General features: G+C 51.5%; 1 protein-coding gene across 5 annotated transcripts in view; it reads left to right on the top strand.

Moving 5' to 3' along the window:
- Nucleotides 1–1,443: 1,443 nt before the first annotated feature.
- AGBL5 (AGBL carboxypeptidase 5) overlaps nucleotides 1,444–19,702 on the top strand; it is a 45,254-nt gene continuing 26,995 nt past the window's right edge. For all 5 annotated transcript variants that reach the window (XM_073335443.1, XM_073335441.1, XM_073335440.1 and 2 more), the window contains exons 1-6: nucleotides 1,444–1,559; nucleotides 2,552–2,656; nucleotides 3,736–4,043; nucleotides 4,765–4,936; nucleotides 7,826–7,992; nucleotides 16,892–17,096. In XM_073335443.1, the coding sequence (XP_073191544.1) occupies nucleotides 3,808–4,043; nucleotides 4,765–4,936; nucleotides 7,826–7,992; nucleotides 16,892–17,096 (780 nt within the window). In that variant the 5' untranslated portion in view covers nucleotides 1,444–1,559; nucleotides 2,552–2,656; nucleotides 3,736–3,807. The remainder of the gene's footprint in view (nucleotides 1,560–2,551; nucleotides 2,657–3,735; nucleotides 4,044–4,764; nucleotides 4,937–7,825; nucleotides 7,993–16,891; nucleotides 17,097–19,702) is intronic.

The following is a 19,702-nucleotide window of genomic DNA, read 5'->3' as shown; positions in this document are numbered from 1 at the left end:
TGATAAGTGATACAATATTGATATATTGATACATCTTCTAGGCACTTCCCTTTCTCTGGAGGCGATAGGACACAATCCTGTCCTGATAGTGCCTAACAGCCCCATAGCACTTTCTGTCAGTGTGACTAGGGTGGAATGTGAGGAGGTGACCGGTCGCTTCCCAGCTTATGGCTGCCTCTGCTGCTTAGCCTAAGGCCTGAGCCTAAGCACAGGGCCCCAGACTGTCACGGGGAGAGAAGGCCCTTACACTGGCAGACAGTGGTTTTGATTCTTTCTTTTATACCTCTATCACTAGCCAAGTGATAAGAATACACCTAAATTCTTAGAGTCTAGGCCTAACATCCAGCAGTTGATAAGAACGTGTGAAGAACAGTTGGGGGCGGGGGGGGGGAGGAGGATAAACATGGGGAAACAGTTTTACTTTGTGTAATGATCCACCTGCGGAAGTGAAGAAACAGATTGACAGAGCCAGGAGAGTCCCCAGAAGTCACCTACTACAGGACAGGCCCAACAAAGAAAATAAGAGAACGCCACTAGCCGTCACCTTCAGCCCCCAACTAAAACCCCTCCAGCGCATCGTCAAGGATCTACAACCTATCCTGAAGGGTGACCCATCACTCTCTCAGATCTTGGGAGACAGGCCAGTCCTTGCCTACAGACAGCCCCCCAGCCTGAAGCGAATACTCACCAGCAACCACACACCACACCACAGACCCACTAACCCAGGAACCAAACCCTGCAACAAAGCCCGTTGCCAGCTGTGCCCACAGATCTATTCAGGGGACACCCTCCCAGGGCCCAGTGACATCAGCCGCACGATCAGAGGCTCCTTCCCCTGCACATCCACCAATGTGATCGATGCCATCACGGCCCGCAATGCCCCTCTGCCATGCCCCCCGCTGGACATGCCCCCCCGGCCCAGCTGCCCCCGGGCCCCCCCGACCGCTGGGGCTGCCGCGGGGGGGGGCGGCGGGGGAGTCGCGGGGGGGCCCCGGTCTCGGGCACAGAGGCCCCCGCGCTGCACTCGCCCCCGGGCGCACCCGAGGCGGGGGCTCTACGGCGCCACAAGCCTCCGGCGCCCCCGGGCTCCGCCCCCGGCGGCCCCACCTGAGCGAGACCCGCCTCCAATCGATCCCGCACCTCCTCCCGCGTGGACGAGCGGGGGCACCCGAGACTGGCGGGGGCGGGAGCCGGGTCCCGGTCCCGGTCCGGCTCCTCCGGCGCTGCGGGGCTCGAACCTGCGGACCCCTCCTTCCCCTCACAGCCGAACCTTAAACCAGCGCCCCCCGGAGCCCCGCCCCTTTGCGGCTCGCTCCTCCCCTTCGTGCAGCCAGCCCGTGGGCGGGCGCGTTGCGCTAAGGGGAAGGGCCGGCCAATGGGCGGGCGCGTTGCTCTGACGTGCAGGGGACCGGCCAATGGGCGGGCGTGTTGTTCCGCGGGGCGGGGCCGACCAATGGGCGGGCGCGTTGTTGTTGTCGGGCCGGCCGTTGTTTGGGTCCCGAGCGGGGCCGGGCTCCGGGGAGCAGAGAGGGGCGGACGGCGGGGCCCGGCAGGTGGAGGTGAGAGACTCCGCCGGTGGCTCCTCTGCCGGGGCCTGGTAGCGCGCTCGGCGCCTCTGCCCCGCGGGCCCCGCCCCCCCCGCTCGGCGCCTCCGCCCCGCGCGCCCCCGCGCCCCCGCCCCCCCGCCGCGCGCTCGGCGCCTCTGCCCCGCGGGCCCCGCCCCCCCCCGCTCGGCGCCTCCGCCCCGCGCGCCCCCGCGCCCCCGCCCCCCCGCCGCGCGCCCGGCACCCCCGCCCCCCCCCGCCGCGCGCTCGGCGCCTCTGCCCCGCGGGCCCCGGGCCCCGCCCCCCCCGCCGCGCGCTCGGCGCCTCTGCCCCGCGGGCCCCGCCCCCCCGGCACGTCTGTGACAATGGGACTCGCGCTCTGGGCTCCTCCCAGCCGCTGCCTCCCCCCCCCCCCGACTCCGGTCCCCGCGGCTCCGGCGCTGCGCGCGTGTGACAGGCCGCGGGACCCCGGCGCCAGGCCCGCGCCCTGCTGTGTCCGGCCCGGAGCAGGGCCATGGAGCCCCCGGGCCCGAGGGTCTCGGGATCAATCCCGCCCCGGAGAGGGGGCTCCCCTGCAGCGCCCCCGCCGTGTCCTTCGCCTGGCTGCGCTGCTGAACCCCGGCCCCTGGGAGCGGCGCCGGAGCTGGGCTGGGCTTGGAGTCAGCGCGGCGTCCTCGGGAGATCTGTACGGCATCGATCTCCAGCTCTCCCCAGGTGTGAGGGAGTGGCCTGCACGTCGTCTGGCAAACGGGGGTGGGGTGTCTTCCCCGTGCGGGCTGCAGGGACGCTTCGGTGGACCAGGACGCCTTCCACCTACTGTTCTGCACCGCAGGGAGACGTCTGTGTCCCCTGCTGTCAGTAGGTATCCCCCTTCCCAAAGAGCCAGTGTGAAGAGTGCTCCCTTTTCCATCGGTATCGGGTTGCTGCCTTTTGATCTCGGTTATTAGGTAAGATCGAGCACCATAATATCTAAGTGCCTTTGAATCGTGTTGTGTTTCACCCTGTAGGTTGGCCAGCTTCAACAATGATTTGTACTTAGAAGCGTAAAAAGCAGGAGGGAGGAGGATCCACTGGCAAAACATCTGTATTTGGAAGCCTGTTTCATCCAGCAGGTAACAAATGGGATACCTTGAGCTGACCTCTAACTGGCCTGGCCCATTTGCTGCAGCACAGCTGATTGGTTCATAGGGAGGTAAACCATGTAGCTTCAACTTTGATTTCATCCTGAAGTTTTTGAGCTTAGTGCTGTCTCTTGCAAATGTGTGAATGATCTGCTCATTTGTGGAAATACGATGGCCAGAAACCTTCTTAGATTCTTACTCTCCTCCCCTGTCCCACCTCTGCACACACAAAAAAAGGTCATTTTTATATACGATGTCTTCAGCGTATAAAGCCTTTAGACTAAATCCATTCCTGGTGATTTCAGCGGTGGATTGATTTCTTGTGTTCATTTCAGAAGTCTGTCAATGGTTTCCTCTCAGATTGCTGTCAGGAGAAAAGAGAGGACCTCTCTATCTTTGAGGGTGTCCCTCTCTGTAAGAGCTGTAATTAAGCTCTTTGTCTTTCCTAGGCTTGGAAACCTTGTTAACTGTTTTCTTTCTTTCTACCTTCTCTTCACACCCTCTCAAGGGGGGTTATTGTTATTCTTTGGTTAAGATTTTCAAAAGTAGGTGCCTAAAGTTCAGCTCCTAAATCCATATTTAAGCACCTAAATAAGTGGACTGAGATTCCAAAGCAGTGAGTTCTCAGCAGCTCCTGCTGCTATGTGTCAATTTAAGTTTGCTAAATGCTGTGGGACCCTTCAGGATAAAAGGTGCTGTGGAAGCGTACCGACTGCTTTTACAGTGCTGAATAGTGGGCTGCATGTGTATAGGACAAATAGAAAAACAGTCCTTGCTCCAGACAGCCTCCAGTCTCACGTCAGGCCCCATGTGGAGCCTGAGCTGAACAAACTGGAGGCAAGCGAAGGTGTGTGGGTGGCCACATATTCTGACAAGAAGTGGTGTGCTACGCAATTTGTGTAGGGGTATAACTTGATAGTTCAATTCATGTTTTTGTAGCAAATCCTTGTGGGTCTCCGTGAGGGCATAGAACGAGGCCCTGGAACCCGGAAGGTACGATACAATGATCACAAGTTAGCGGTGGCGAGAGAGGGGCTTCTAATTGTTGGGTTGTTTTCTGCACTCCTCAGCTCAGGGACAGCCCCGCAGCAGCCTTGGTGCAGACAAGAGGATGAAATCGCACTCTCAGGGGCGGGCTAAACATGGAGATACGCTGTGGCGGCCTCTTGTTCAGTTCCAAGTTTGACTCAGGGAACCTGGCTCACGTGGAGAAGGTGGAACACCAGGAAGGAGAAGGGGACATAGCTGGGAACAGCAGCAGCAGCAGCAGCACCACGGTGTCGGCTGTGTTTGGCAGCTCCCTGCCCACGGCTGACTATGAATTCAATGTGTGGACCAAGCCCGACTGTGCCGAAACGGAGTATGAAAACGGGAACAGGTAAAGGGGCTTGGGAGGATGGTGGAGCATCTCCTGATGAGCCTTCCTTTCATTGTCCCTGTGCCAGGAGACAAGGCCAACATGAGCTAACAGCTGGAGCCATGCCAATCCTGGCAGGTTTTTAGCATGTGGCTCTGTTCCTTGGCCATTCCTTGCCTTCTACCCATGTGCGGTGCTGGGGACAGCATGAACCTTTCTACTGCAAAGTGCATAAAGAGCACGGAGAAACCAAAGAGAGCCTCCTGTTCTGGCACTCTGAGAATCCCTCTGGGGCCTCACTGCCTCTTGCATCCAGGTTAATAGTAAAGCTTCTCGCAGGAGGATGCTTAGCAGGCAATTCTGGGGATGATACCTATGGCAGGCTAGTATTCGGGTTCTCCTGTAGCACAGTCAGCTTCTGCAGGGCTAATGGGGAAAGAATCTGTCCCTCAAGTCCCTAGAGACCCATGTGGTTGAGCTGCTATGGGTAGCTTTGTAGAAAAGGGAGACACTTTTACATGCCCACTTCTCTGATTATGCTGCACTCTTACTCCAGGAGGCCTGAGGTTGCTGAGGTGACTTAATGCTGGAGACCCATTCGGATTCTGACCTTACTGCCAGTGCTCGTGCCCCAGCACCAGAGTTGTTGTGGGGTGGCAGACAGAGTCTGTCTGTGGGAGAGAATGTCAGCTCAGTTACTCAGCTGACAGACTGACCTGGTCCCTCTGTGTGTCCTTTTCAGATCCTGGTTTTATTTCAGTGTGAAGGGAGGAGCTCCAGGCAAGCTGATCAAAATCAACATTGTGAACATGAACAAGCAGAGCAAACTCTATTCCCAAGGCATGTCTCCTTTCGTTAGGACCCTGCCTGTCAGGCCCCGCTGGGAGCGGATCCGGGAGCGGCCCACCTTCGAGGTATCCGTGCAGTGAGCGCGTCGGGGGATGATGCTGCTTGGAGTTGACGGTGGATTGGTGCGTTGGGGTCAGGTCCTGTCTGCAGCTTTGTGACTCTTTAGCATTCTCTTTGGCTCAGTGAGCAGCATGTAAGAGAGGGTGTAACTTCATAAAGGTAAATGTGAACTCCTGGGTCTCTGTAACAGTCTCACCATGGAGTCACAGACAGTCCCCGTGGGCACTCCAGTCTATCTTGCTACCCACCTAAGATGGATTTAGTGATAAATGATCACTTATACCAAAAATCACAAAATAGTCAGGTTGCTTACCCCAGATCAATTTGTATTTCAGATCTCACACCAAAGAAAACACTGGTAGCCAATCCTATAGTAAACTAACTAAGGATTTATTAACTAGGAAAAAAGTTATTTACAGATTAAAGCAGGCAACATAGATACACAAATGAGTTCATTCTGTGGTTCCACAAGGTGACAGAGATGTAGTAATCTGTCAGAACTGAAATGTCTTTTTAAGGCTAACCCAGGGCAACCCTGGGGATCTCTGCTTTTTGTTTCTTAGCTTCAGCCCTTGTAAGAGTTCAAATAGCAAAGAGATGAAAAATTTTCTTGTCAGCTATCTCTAGTTCCCTCTTCCAGAACTCAAGCTGATGGGACGCATGTAGACCCTCATGGTTGCAAGAAAGCCATTACATGAGTCTTTGTGTTGTGATGTTCCACAGTGGCCCATTTAGTCTTGATAGTTCTGGATGGTGTGGGGGTCACTTTTCCTGTCTAGGTTCACTAGTTCAGAGCAGGCATTTTTATACCTGTAAAGCAAAACTTACTTATTCCCTTATAGCAGAGGAGACAGGCGAATGCAGGCAGCAACTCACAAGCATTTCATAGAGACTAAACACATTCTTACATGTTCAGCACCCATCTTGAACAATATTAATATACAGGTGAGCTGGTCTGGTTTCCAGCTATGAATTTTGTCAGTGCTCAGCCGATGCCTACAGTCTTGGCAAGAGCTGGCACCTGGTTTACCAGTGTCACGCCCAGGAAACTCCTTCTGCAACTGAAGATATTTTTTCTCTCAATTCTTCAGTTGTAACAATAGCTGGGAAACAGCCTTCCGAACTGAAATGCGATTAAGATAGTTCCATATTTAAGAAAAAAACATGAATTGAAAACTGCTAGATTGAGAGTCCCTGGAGGATTGGTGGAGATACAGCCTGGGTAGCAGCAGGACAGCAGTCACACTGACATACGCACTGCTTCATTAGCATGCCGTGCCCCTGCCGTGAAATGCACCCCTTTGCAGGGAGTTTGGTCTTTTGGCTCATCCAGCGCTTGGCCTTTGGAGAGGCTTGTCTTTGTTATGTGTACAGTTGTTGCTGGAGATGGATTGAAAACCAGTAACCCTTGGATTGTGACTCTTGGTGACTGTTACTCTGGGCTTGGTTTGTTTTAGCAACCAACCAAGAGTTGAAAGGCTATTAATTCCATTGCAGATTTCCCGAGGTGGCCTGTCCCATTTCTATGCCTTTCCTTCCACCCAAAAACCAACCCCAAATGCTTGGGCATTTAACCTTGTCAGAAAATATTTGATGGAAGGGGTGGGATGTTGCAGCTGAATTAAGACTGGAACTGGATAATTAGAGGACATCAACATTTGCAGCTGAACAGGTTCAGATGGCGTCATGGGGTCTGAGTCTCGGTGCTCTGAATGCAGAATGTCTCCTCTCTAGGCACGTTCTCATTAGGGCAAACCGCCTTGGCTTTAGTGCCTCCTGGGTCTGACCTTGGAGCGTTCAGCCCCCTGTTCACACTGTGAGCTCCCTGCAGTGAGTCCACCTGGATGGGACACCTGGGGAAGCCTTACACACCCCCAAAGGGGCCCTGCACCCCAACTCTGCAGCCAGCAGTGACTCTCAGCCAGTGTGGAAAACAGAAGGATTATTAGTTGTTGGGAACACAGCGTAGAACAGAACTTGTTAGCACAGAAATTAGAAACATTCATCAAAGTCCATCCTGGGAGGGCGCAACCCTGAACTCTGGTCTGTCCCCTCTTCAGTCCCTCAACTGCCGACTGACCAGCCTCTGTCATGCCCAGTTTGCCCATCCTCTGGCCTTTGTCTCTTTCCCGGGCAAACAGGGCACCTGGCCTCCAGCTCTCACTTTGTTCTCCAGCTGGCTCTTGCAGAGGATGGGCCCTGGCTATCAGTTGCCAGGATTCAGATTGTTGGCCTTTGTCTGTGCCCAGGCAGTCACACCTGCCCTCTAAGGGTCTCTGCAATGATCTCACACACTTGTCCCACCATCTAGATGTTTGAGTAACATATGGGGGAAACTGAGGCACATATGCAGTATTCAGACAAAACATTAAGAATACTCAGTATTTCAGACTTCGGGTCTCAGCAGATCACCAAGGGGACAGGAAGGAGTCCCCTGTACTTTCCTGGACAGTTTTGCACAAATGGCCTGGTGCGTTTTGGGGCTTTTCACTTTCCTTTGAAGTCTCAGGTCTTGGCCGTTGCTGTCGGGAGGCAGCAAAGTTAGATGGACCAAATGTCTGATCCGGTAAGGCAGAGCCTGTTTTCCTAGGTGGTGGTGTCTGGGCTCCTCAGGGATTCAGAGCAGACATAGACTGGAAGCTGCTTTGATTGTGGGTTTGACTGCAAAGCTGCAGCCACTGTTTAGTGGTGCTTATAGTACTAGTTATAATGGTAGAGCCGGGGGTAAAATGGGCATGTTTTTAGGTGCAATGAGATGACTTGTAGGATGCCAGCCAGTAGCCATATATTCCATGCCGTGTGCCCCCAGGGGGATGACTGTGCAGACTCGTGGTTCTCTGCTCCTGGGAGCTATGCTAGCCGCTCAGCATCTGCTTTGTGTGTGTCTGTCCCAGATGATGGAGACCCAGTTTGTGCTGTCCTTTGTGCATCGCTTCCTGGAGTACCGTGGCACCACCACCTACTTTGCCTTCTGTTACCCCTTCTCATACACGGAGTGCCAGGAGATGCTGGCACAGCTGGACAGCCGCTTTGAGGAGTGTAAATACATGTCACCCAGCAGGTGCGGACCCCCCTTGTTACCCCCTCTTTCTCTGCCTGTCTTCCCCCAGCCTTGATATTTTGTCTCTGTTCAAATGTACGGTGTCCTCCACCCCTTTTGCAGTGGTTCTTGCCTGGGTGGGGAGTTGGGGTAATTGTGCCAGCTGCCCTCTTGTTAGCTGCCGTGGGCTCATGTCTCTCCTCTCCAGCTCAGAAATGAGCAGCCACAAGCGTTTTCTCTGCACCGCTTGGTTCCCAAATGAGTGGTTCTTGGTGAGGGGGCAAGTGAGCAGAGGGTGCCCTTTTGGCTTTATTTTGGGTCTCCTCCTGGAACAGCATTCTCTATTATCCCAAGATCAGACCAGCTTCCATGCATTCCTGTGGGTGGGTCCTAAGTGGATCACTAATTTCCATAGCTCTCAGCCGTCTGGGACCCAAGTGTAGGGGACAGGCGGGGGGGGGTTCTGTAGCATCCCTGGTTTCGTAGCCACGGTGTCGTTTCAGACTGAGGAGAAGAGGTGACTGATGCTGCCTTTTGAGAGGTGCTCTAGGAGACCTGGCTAGGCAAAGGCTTCATTCCTTTTTAGCTTCCTGGCTGCAGAACATCATCTCACACGGACCTTTTCCCTTCCCTCAGCAGCCCGATCACAGGGGAGGTCCGTACCTCCTGGGTCTGATCGTCAGCCCCAGGTATTCTGGCTGCATGGTGCTCGCACCAAAGACTCTCCCCTGTTTCTGGGAATTGCTTTGCTCCCTTTCTCAGAAGCTAATTCTGATCTCTGCTGAGCTGTTCTGTGTTGCAGTCCCTCCCACCACCATTGCTTCCTGGCCCGGAGGCTCTTCCATACTCTGCTGTTACAATCCTAAATCATTTTCCTTAGGCAAGCAGAAAGTAATTCTTTATCTCAAGGCAAATCAAAGGCATTCACTCTGTGTACTTGTGGATTTCATTCCTCTGCTGATGGCTTCCCAGGGAGGTTTCAGGGAATAGAAGAGATCAGCTGGCTATGAAAAGGCAGTTGATGTTGGCACATGAAGCCTTTGGTCTCTGAGCACAAAGAGCTGCAGTTCCATGACAGCCCCTGGCCTGCCTTAGGCCCTGGTTTGACAGAGTGTGCAGGAGCTGGATCAGCAGGCGCAGAGAGCTCTCTTGTCGCTTTAGGAAGAGAGAGGAAACTGGACTGTGAATCCAGCCACTTGCTCCATGTTTACATACCCAGCCTGAGAGTTACGCTCACTGGGGCAAATTCATTCCATGCTGCTGAAGTCCATGGCGTTGCACTAGGGATGAATTTGGCCTCATAACACCAGTGTTCCCCGCTCTGCCAGGCCGATGAGTGGGAAATCCCGGTGTGATACTTGGTTGTGCTTCCTGCTGTTTCTTTTTCCCTCCCTGGGGCTGTGGGGGGTCTCCTTGGGAATCTGGAGCAGCCTTTTCCTTTTGGCTGAGCAAGTTTTCTCTCTCCTGATCCCAGACCAGACTTCTCTGCTGCTTTGGAAGAGTGACTGTCCTCTTGAAAGCTCAGGTCTTGGGGCGGTGCCCATGGCAGGACACCTGACTAGAAGGGCCAACAGCAACCTGTCTGCTCCTATCGCACTGGAGGGAACCAGTCTCAGCCTGCCCTGGGTGCTTTCAGAGAATGGTGAGCATTCCCTGAAGAGCCAGTGGTGGGCAGGCTTGTCGAATTCAGACATTCTGCGTATTTTCCTTGGATTCCTGACTTCATCTGTGTGTTGGGAATCTCTTGAATGGACGTGCTGGGGGTTGGGGGGGAGAACTCTGCACTCTCGGAGCAGTGTTTGTTGACCCTCTCTCCCTGTGCTCATGTCATATCTCCAGCCTCTGAAGCTGACATCCAGCCCTCCTGAGAGAGCCTGTCTGCAACTTTCAACACGTCTCCTCTTGGAGCGCGGCTTGCAAAGGGCCCTTTCAGGCAGTGTCAGCCAGCATCCACAGGGCAGAATGCTCCTGTGTCCTATGCTGATCCTTTGGCCTGGATTCCTTGAAGAACCTTGGGCTGAATTTAAGCCCTCTGATTGGACCCTTTTGCTGTTAAGGATTTGTTTTCTTCCATATGTGATCTATTGTCCTTGGCAACACGTGATCTGTCAGGCTGTTCACGGCATTGTCACGGTGACTGCCTTCATTTCTTTCCTGTCCTCACCCCCCTTCTGTTTTGAAGCAAGTGGGCTGGGTATCAGATGCCTGATGCCCCCTGCCTGAAGGATCCTGGGGACATTAGATCACCATTCACATACATCTCCTCCCCCCCCCGGTCTTATTATACAATGGATAGTGGCAAACCAGTAGCAGGGGGAAAACACCACTTTGATGCTTAGGTACCAGCTCTCCCTCCACATCCCTTGTGTTCTATTGCCTGGGATTTTTCATGTCATGGCTCTGTTTCAGATTGAGTCCTGCTGGAGGCCAGCAGTCAGAGCTGGCCCTAGGCATGTACACTGCTTGTATGCATGACTGCATGGTGGGCTTCCTGCCTTCTGCATGTGTTCTGGACTGATGGCTCCCTCCCCAGGGCTCTGCACTGCCCATCCGGATTTCCCTCTCCACACCTTCCTTTGAATTCAGTAGCTCAGTCTGTTTTGAATCATGCTTCCAGTTGTGTTCCACACTCACCTAGATCATCTAGACATCCAAACGAGAGGCACCAGAGGATTGGCCCGGGGCAGCTTGATCCAGCTGCTGCCCTTCCCTTTGACTTGGTCTTTGGCCTCTCGGTGCATCCCTGCATTGGGGCAACAGCCAAGCAGAGACTTCACCTGACCTTTCCACTTCACTGCTCTCAGGCATTAGCAGAAGTTACAGCCTCCCCAGCAGAGGCCTCAAAATGAGCGCGACCGATGGAGGAGCACTGGGGCTAGGCCATCCATAGGGGCTGGCTAGGTGATGGGAGGGTCTCTGGGCTGCTCTCTCTAGAGTTCGGAGGGAAGAATCATAGAATATCAGGGTTGGAAGGGACCTCAGGAGGTCATCTAGTCCAACCCCCTGCTCAAAAGCAGGACCAAACCCCAATTAAATCATCCCAGCCAGGGCTTTGTCAAGCCTGACCTTAAAAACTTCTAAGGAAGGAGATTCCACCACCTCCCTAGGCAACGCATTCCAGTGTTTCACCAGCCTCCTAGTGAAAAAGTTTTTCCTAATATCCAACCTAAACCTCCCCCACTGCAGCTTGAGACCATTACTCCTTGTCCTGTCCTCTTCTACCACTGAGAATAGTCTAGAACCATCCTCTCTGGAACCACCTCTCAGGTAGTTGAAAGCAGCTATCAAATCCCCCCTCATTCTTCTCTTCTGCATACTAAACAATCCCAGTTCCCTCAGCCTCTTCTCATAAGTCATGTGTTCCAGACCCCTAATCATTTTTGTTGCCCTTCGCTGGACTCTTTCCAATTTATCCACATCCTTCTTGTAGTGTGGGGCCCAAAACTGGACACAGTACTCCAGATGAGGCCTCACCAATGTCGAATAGAGGGGAACGATCACGTCCCTCGATCTGCTCGCTATGCCCTTACTTATACATCCCAAAATGCCATTGGCCTTCTTGGCAACAAGGGCACACTGCTGACTCATATCCAGCTTCTCGTCCACTGTCACCCCTAGGTCCTTTTCCGCAGAACTGCTGCCTAGCCATTCGGTCCCTAGTCTGTAGCTGTGCATTGGGTTCTTCCGTCCTAAGTGCAGGACCCTGCACTTATCCTTATTGAACCTCATCAGATTTCTTTTGGCCCAATCCTCCAATTTGTCTAGGTCCCTCTGTATCCTATCCCTGCCCTCCAGCATATCTACCACTCCTCCCAGTTTAGTATCATCCGCAAATTTGCTGAGAGTGCAATCCACACCATCCTCCAGATCATTTATGAAGATATTAAACAAAACCGGCCCCAGGACCGACCCCTGGGGCACTCCACTTGACACCGGCTGCCAACTAGACATGGAGTCATTGATCACTACCCGTTGAGCCCGACAATCTAGCCAACTTTCTACCCACCTTATAGTGCATTCATCCAGCCCATACTTCTTTAACTTGCTGACAAGAATACTGTGGAAGACGGTGTCAAAAGCTTTGCTAAAGTCAAGAAAGAATACATCCACTGCTTTCCCTTCATCCACAGTAATCTCATCATAGAAGGCGATTAGATTAGTCAGGCATGACCTTCCCTTGGTGAATCCATGCTGACTGTTCCTGATCACTTTCCTCTCATGTAAGTGCTTCAGGATTGATTCTTTGAGGACCTGCTCCATGATTTTTCCGGGGACTGAGGTGAGGCTGACTGGCCTGTAGTTCCCAGGATCCTCCTCCTTCCCTTTTTTAAAGATTGGCACTACATTAGCCTTTTTCTTAGAATCCTTCAGGTCAGCTGGTGCCTCGATACTCCTTGGGGGAGGAGAGGGTCACGGAGGATGGGAGTATTGCTGAGATCAAAAAGCTCAGGGAAAGAATAAGTCTATGCTGTGAAATGGAATTGGGGGTGGGGAAGGACAGGGGGATGATAGACCAGATGAGGAAGAGAGTGTTGGGGAGACGGAAGGCTAAACCAGAGACATAAACTGATGTTTACAGAAGTGTTAAACATTCTAGAGCAGTTAGCGGGCAGGGGCTGAGGGAGAGATATGGCCAGGCACACAGAGTGAGAAAGGGCTCAACAGAAAGAGCCTGAAGCCAGGGAGATGTCGTAACATTGTCAGTGATGGAGAACCTAACATGACCCTTGGAAAGACGTTCCAGTGGTGAATGACTCTCCCTGTTAATAATTTACACATTATTTCCAGTCTGAGTTTGTCTAGAGTTTCCAGTCTGAGTTTGTTTTAATGTCCAGCCCTTGGATGGTGTTAGACCTTTCTCTGGTAAATTTCAGAGCCCTCATTCTCAAAGATTTGTACCCCCTGTAGGTACTTACAGACTGGGATCAAGTCACCCCTTCACCTTCTCTATGTTAGACTCAATAAACTCAGTCTATTGAGTCTATGGCTATAAGGCGGGTTTTCTAATGATAGAATCATTCTTGTGGCTCTTCTCTGCACACTCCACAATTCAAGAAGGATGTCGTTAAATTGGAGACACCGGAATTGGACACAGGCTTCCAGCAGAGGTTGCACCAGAGCCAAGTACTGAGGTAAAATAACCTCTCGACTCCTACTCAAGTCCCTTCTTTATGTATCTCAGGATGGCATTCGCTCTTTTAGCGACAGCTTTGCACTGAGAGCTCGTCTTCAGCTGATTATCCATCACAACCCCCATAATCCTTTTCAGAGTCTCTGCTGCCAGGATAAAGTCCCCCAGCCTGTAAGAATGCCTGACGTTCCTTGTTTCTAGATGTACACATGCATTTTAATACAGCCAAATGTAAATATTGTTTGCTTGCACACTGCTTCCCACGTGATGCAGATTGCTCTGATTCAGTGACCTCTCCTCTTCACTATTTACCATTCCCCCAATTTTTGTGTCATCGGCAAACTTTATAAATGATTATTTTGTTTTTTTTCTAGGTCATTGATAAAAATGTTAAATAGCATAGGGCCAAGAACTGATCCCTCTGGGAACCCATTGGAAACTCCTGCTCAATGATGATTCTCTGCTTACAGATACATTTTGAGACTTACCAGTTAACCAATTTTTAATCCATTTACTGTGGGCCAGGTTAATTTTATATTGTTCTAGTTTTTTAATGTCACGTGGTACCAAGTCAAACGCCTTAGAGAAGTCTGCGAGTTCATCACTATGACCTTTATCAGCCAAACCTGTGATCTCGTCGGAGAAAGAGAGCAGGTTCTTTGGTAAGGATCTGTTTTTCATAAACCCATGAATTATATTCTCCTCCTTTAATTCTTTATTAATGAGCCCCATACCAGCCGCTCCATGATGTTGCCCAGGATCTATGTCCAATGACAGGCCTATAGTTACCAGGGTCATCCCATTCTCACAAGTTGACTGCTCAGCTCTGCCCGCAGCTCTCACTGTCAGCTGAATTGTAACAGGTTCGTGATCTTCCCTCCGCTCTCCCCACTCTTGTAACTGCATCCTTTACTCTCTCAGGGAAAGAGTTTAAGGTAAGAAGAGACCATTGGATATTTATTCTGACCTGCTGTGTATCACAAGCTGTTAAACATCACCAGTTACCCTTAAAATGAGCCCAACAGCTTGTGTTTGGCTCAGGCATTTTCCAGAAAGCCATCAGGAGACTTCCCTCAGCAGCTTGTTCCCAGGGTTAATCACCAGGGATCAAGGCTTGGCGATCGATGCATTGGCCATTGATTTAGCAGGTCTAGTGCAGACCCGCTAAATTGACCGCAGATCACTTTCCTTTCAACTTCTGTACTCCATCTGAATAAGAAGCGCGGTGAGTCGATCCAAGTACGTCGACTTCAGCTACGTTATTCACAGAGCTGCAGTTATGTAACTTAGATCGATTCTCCCCCGTCCCCAAGTGTAGACAAGGCTTCAGTGTTAAAAATGTGTTTTACTTCTAATTTGAATTTGTCTTCCAGCTGGTGGTTCGTGTTTATGCCTTTCCCCACTAAATTCCAGAGCCCTTTGGTACGTAGGATTTTCTTCCCAGGAAGGTACTTACATGCTGTAATCAAGGCACCTCTCAGTTGTTGTTTTGATAATGTTAGCAGATGGAGCTCGTCAGGTCTCTCACTGTACGGCATTTTCTTTGGCTCTTGAATCATTTTTCTATACCCTCTGCAATTTTTCAATATTTTCTTAAAATGTGGACTCCAGATCTGGACACCATGTTCCACTGTCTGTCTCCCCAGTGCCATATAAGGAGGGAAGATTACCTCCCTGCTCCTACTCACTAATCAGCCAGAACCACCATCCTCTGTGATGTGGGCATCATCTGTGATTCCTCTGTCTCTGAACCTGCACATCCAGGCCAGGTCTTGTTGGTGCTTTCTGTACAGCGTTCCAAGGTGCAGCCTTTCATCACCCCCTGATTCCCTCATACAGGTGTCAGGGAGCTACAGGGTCCGTGCTACACCCCAACTTTGGCATGGTCTCTGGGAGGAATCCCTACAGTATGCCAGACCCCCAGGGGTCCCACTCTTCCTCCAGGGTGAGCCACAAGGCTTCCCCCCATCCTGAGACTGGGTCTCTGAGTCTGCAGACCCCCTGCTTCACATTGTGAGCCCAGTTTAGGGAGTCCCACTGAGCCAGACCCTGGGGGAGACGTGTCCTCTCTTCAGGAATTAACGCCCCTCACCCAGTGTCTGCGGGGACACTCACCCAGCGCTGTGAAACCAGGCGGGTTTATTAGTCACCTGGCACATGGCCCAGGCAGTCCCTTGGATGGTCCAGAGAACTGACGGTTACAGCCCAGCCTGGGCAGTCAGCACCCAGCCCAGCTGTGGCGACCCCCTTGAGTCAAGCTTTGTCTATCTCGGTGTCTGATCTCCTTGGTCAGACTCCAGGTGAGAGCCCTGCCCCAGTCTCCTTCTAGCCCCCAGTTCTTATCCTCACACCTCCTCAGTCCATTGCTCTCGAGCTGGGAACAGTTGCTGAACCTCGCTGCAGAGAGATGAGGAAATCCATTTGCCTCTGGGGCAAGGGTTGCCAGATGTAAATGTCCTGGGGACTGGATCTGCTGTTGTCTTCTCGGATTCTCCGTGGATAGGGGTCTGCCTCAGCCAGTCCTTTTCCAGTGTCCCATCCTGGCTCAGACCACTGGGCGCCATTCACACTTATGTCTCTTAGCCTCCCTGAGAGCAAACAGTCCCTTTCCCCTCACTGGGTAACATTGCTACTTGTAGGGGAAACTGAGGCACTCACAGGCTTCATAAAAATATTTCAAAAATATCCACTTTGTCCCCATAGGCCATTCCTCGTCTGCCCTGTTTGGTTATTGCTGCCTCTTCTCTGGCCTCCTGGGTGCCTCTTGGAACTGTCCATGTTGCTGTGAGCTCATCTTCCTGGCCATCGCTCTGGCCATGTCAGCCCCTGGGGAGCCCTGCACTGCCGCCTCTGAATCTGGTGCAAACTGCTTGTTGCTCCTTGCACAACTCTGCTCCTTCCTTGTGCCTGCTCTTGTCTCACTAGGGCACCCCTCCTCCTGCAAGCAGCGCCAGCCATTATTACCCATCCACCTGCCCCTCCCATAGGCAATGCCCTCCTTGAACTGATCTGTAAAGAGGCAACTGGGTCCTGCCTTAATACCCTCCCCAAGATGCACCTGTGGCAATCTGTGAGCTGAACTGGTAGGGGGCTGGCAGGGACCAGTGAGTCCAGTGCTTCCTGTTGACACAACCCACTACTCTCAAACCTGCAACACATGCCCATGGCCCCATCATCCTGAGTGCCTGCCTCCCTCGCCCACTCCCTCCACCTGCAAGTTACACCAGCTGGGGTGTCTGCTCTGCCGTGGGGTGAGGGCAGTGTCTCCGTACCTGTTTGTGCTTCACCCATGGTGGTCTTGAGTGGGCCTGTGAGTGTTGCTGGAGTGGAAATAATAAAGAAGTGGTACATAGGACTAGGCTCCAGATTCCAGGCAAGACTTGGAACTAGATGAGAGCAGGGTGGCTTAGGGCTTCCTGCACTTAGACTGGATAGCCAAGCCAGCTGGAGACCTCACCCAAAGGCCCCAGAACCGTTCTGGGGGATGGGAGCAGAGCAGGCACTGAGGGAAGCCAGGAGAAGGTAACTGTTGTGTGGGACTTCCTCCTAATGCAGAATGGAGCCTGCAGAGGGGAGGCTATTGGCAGGAGACCCGCTGCTTGGATTGGTGGCCACCTTCCAAACTCAGGTGGGACTCTGATAGTCCTCGTTGGTGGGGCCTGTCCCCTGGCTGGAAAGGTGGGCACCCCTCCCTAGTGCTGAGGCCTGGGATTCGCTTTTCCAGGAGTGCCCAGCTGGTATGTGGGGGGAGCTGCCTTTCCTTCCTCAACTGTCACAACTGCTCTTCAGGGCCTTTCTGCATCTCCCCCCCCGCAGTCCCCTCGACGCCATCTATTACCATCGAGAGCTGCTGTGCCGCTCCCTGGACAATCTGCGGGTGGACTTGATTACTGTCACCTCGTGCCACGGTATGAGGGAGGAACACGAGCCTAGGCTGGACAACCTGTTCCCTGACGAAGCCACTCCTCGGCCGCATTGCTTTGCAGGGAAGAGGGTGAGTCACTGGCTGCCTCTGGGTGGGGATGGGGACTGGACTGCCTGGGACCAACAGCCTGCCAGCAGACTGGCTGTTCTGCTTGCTGGCATGTCTGCCCCTGGCAGTTCCTTGAATCCAAGCACAGAGGATGCAGGGGACAGCCTTGTCCTCATGGTGGGAGGCATCCCTGAGGGGAGGACCTATTAATGGGGATACCCTATAACCCAGTAAAGAGGAGAAGATAGAAGTTGATAAAGTACAGGTAGGATCTGAAGAGAAACCATCAAATGAAAGAGAGTCCCATTAATGACATCAAATGAGGGCAGACAACTAAATAGTGACAAATGTTGTAAGTGCTTGTATACAAATGCTAGAAGTCTAAATACCAAGATGCGTGACCTCGAGTGCCAGATATTCAATGCTGATAGGCATCTCAGAAATGTGGTGGAACGCTAATCAACGAGACACAGTAATACCAGGGTACGAACTGTACAGGAATGGCAGAGTAGGTCGCGCTGGTACGGGAGTGGCACTATATGGGAAAGAAAGCGTAGAGTCACATATAGTGAAAATTTTAAATGAATCTCCATGAATAGAAATTCCAAGTTTAAATAACAGGAATATAGCAGTAGGGGTTTATTACCGACCACCTGACCAGGATGGTGATAGTGACTGTGAAAGTCTCAGGGAGACTAGAGAGGCTATAAAATTGGAAAACTCCATAATAAAGGGGGATTTCAACTATCCCCATACTGATTCACCTCAGGATGGGATGCAGAGAGAACCTTTCTAGACACCATTAATAGCTGCTTCATGGTGCAGCTAGTCCGGGAACCCACAAGGGGAGAGGAAATTCTTGATTTAGTCCTAAGTGGCTCACAGGGTCTGGTCCAAGAGGTGAATACAGCTGAATCGCTCAGTAATAGTGACCATAATGTAATTAAATTTAATACTCTTGCAGGGGAGGGGTAATACTAAGCAATCCATCACAGTCACATTTAACTTCAAAAAGAGGAACTACACAGAAAGGAGGACATGAGTTAAACGGAAATTGAAAGGAATAGTCACAAGAGTGAAATGCCTGCAAGCTGCATGGAAATGCTTTAAAAAGACCGTAAGAAAGTACACACTTAATTTGAGCCTCCAAATAAAAAAAACTGAGAACCAAAAAAACAATGAGGTGGCAAAATTTGCAGATGATACAAAACTACTCAAGATAGTTAAGTCCAAAGCAGACTGCGAAGAGCTACAAAAGGATCTCACAAAAGTGGGTGACTGGGCAACAAAATGGTTGATGAAATTCAATGTTGATCAATGCAAAGTAATGCACATTGGAAAACATAATCCCAACTATACATATAGAACGATGGGGTCTAAATTTGCTGTTACCACTCAAGAAAGAGATCTTGGAGTCACTGCGGATAGTTCTCTGAAAACATCCACTCAATGTGCAGCGGCAGTCAAAAAGCAAACAGAATGCTGGGAATAATTAAGAAAGGGATAGATAATAGGACAGAAAAGATCATGTTGCCCCTATATAAATCCCTGATATGCCCACATCTTGAATACTGCTTGCAGATGTCGTTGCCCCGTCTCAAAAAAAGATATATTGGACTTGGAAAAGGTTCAGAAAAGGGCAACAAAAATGATTAGGGGTATGGAATGGCTGCTGTATGAGGAGAGATTAATAAGACTGGGACTTTTCAGCTTGGAAAAGAGATGAGTAAGGGGGGATATGATAAAGGTCTATAAAATCATGTCTGGTGTACAGAAAGTAAACAAGAACTAGGGGTCACCAAATGAAATTAATAGGCAGCAGGTTTAAAACAAGTATTTTTTCATACAGTGCGCAGTCAGTCTGCGGAACTCTTTGCTAGGGGACGTTGTGAAGGCCAAGACTATAACAGGGTTCAAAAAAAGAACTAGATAAGTTCATGGAGGATAGGTCGATCAATGGCTATTAGCTAGGATGGGCAGGGATGGTGTCCCTAGCCTCTGTTTGCCAGAAGCTGGGAATGGGCGATGGGATGAATCACTTGATGATTCCCTGTTCTGTTCATTCCCTCTGGGGCACCTGGCACTGGGTACTGTTGTGCTAGATGGATCTTTGGTCTGACCCAGCATGGTCTTGTATGTTAAAATGCCACTATGTCTAAACAACAGAGTAAGAGAGGTGGTTAGAAACAAAAAGGCATCCGTTAAGAACTGGAAGTCAGATCATACTGAGAAAATAGAAAGGAGCATAAACTCTGAGTCAAGTGTAAAAGAATAATCAGGCAGGCCCAAAAAGAATTTGAAGAGTAACTAGCAAAAGACACACAAACTAACAGCAAAACCAGTCAGTCAGTGCGGCCAGTGGACGATCATAGAATCATAGAAGATATGGGTTGGAAGGGACCTCAGGAGGTCATCTTGTCCAACCCCCTGCTCACAGCAGGACCAACCCCAACTAAATCATCCCAGCCAGGGCTTTGTCAAGCCAGGCCTTAAAAACTGCTAAGGAAGGAGATTCCACCACCTCCCTAGGGAACCCAGGAGCACTCAAGGAAGACAAGGCCGTTGCAGAGAAGCTAAACAAATTCTTTGCATTGACCTTCACTGCAGAGGGAGATTGCCCCACCTGA

This window comes from Lepidochelys kempii, chromosome 3 (genome assembly GCF_965140285.1).
Source record: "Lepidochelys kempii isolate rLepKem1 chromosome 3, rLepKem1.hap1, whole genome shotgun sequence".
Taxonomy (NCBI): domain Eukaryota; kingdom Metazoa; phylum Chordata; order Testudines; family Cheloniidae; genus Lepidochelys; species Lepidochelys kempii.
This window is presented reverse-complemented; position numbering and strand designations above follow the sequence as displayed.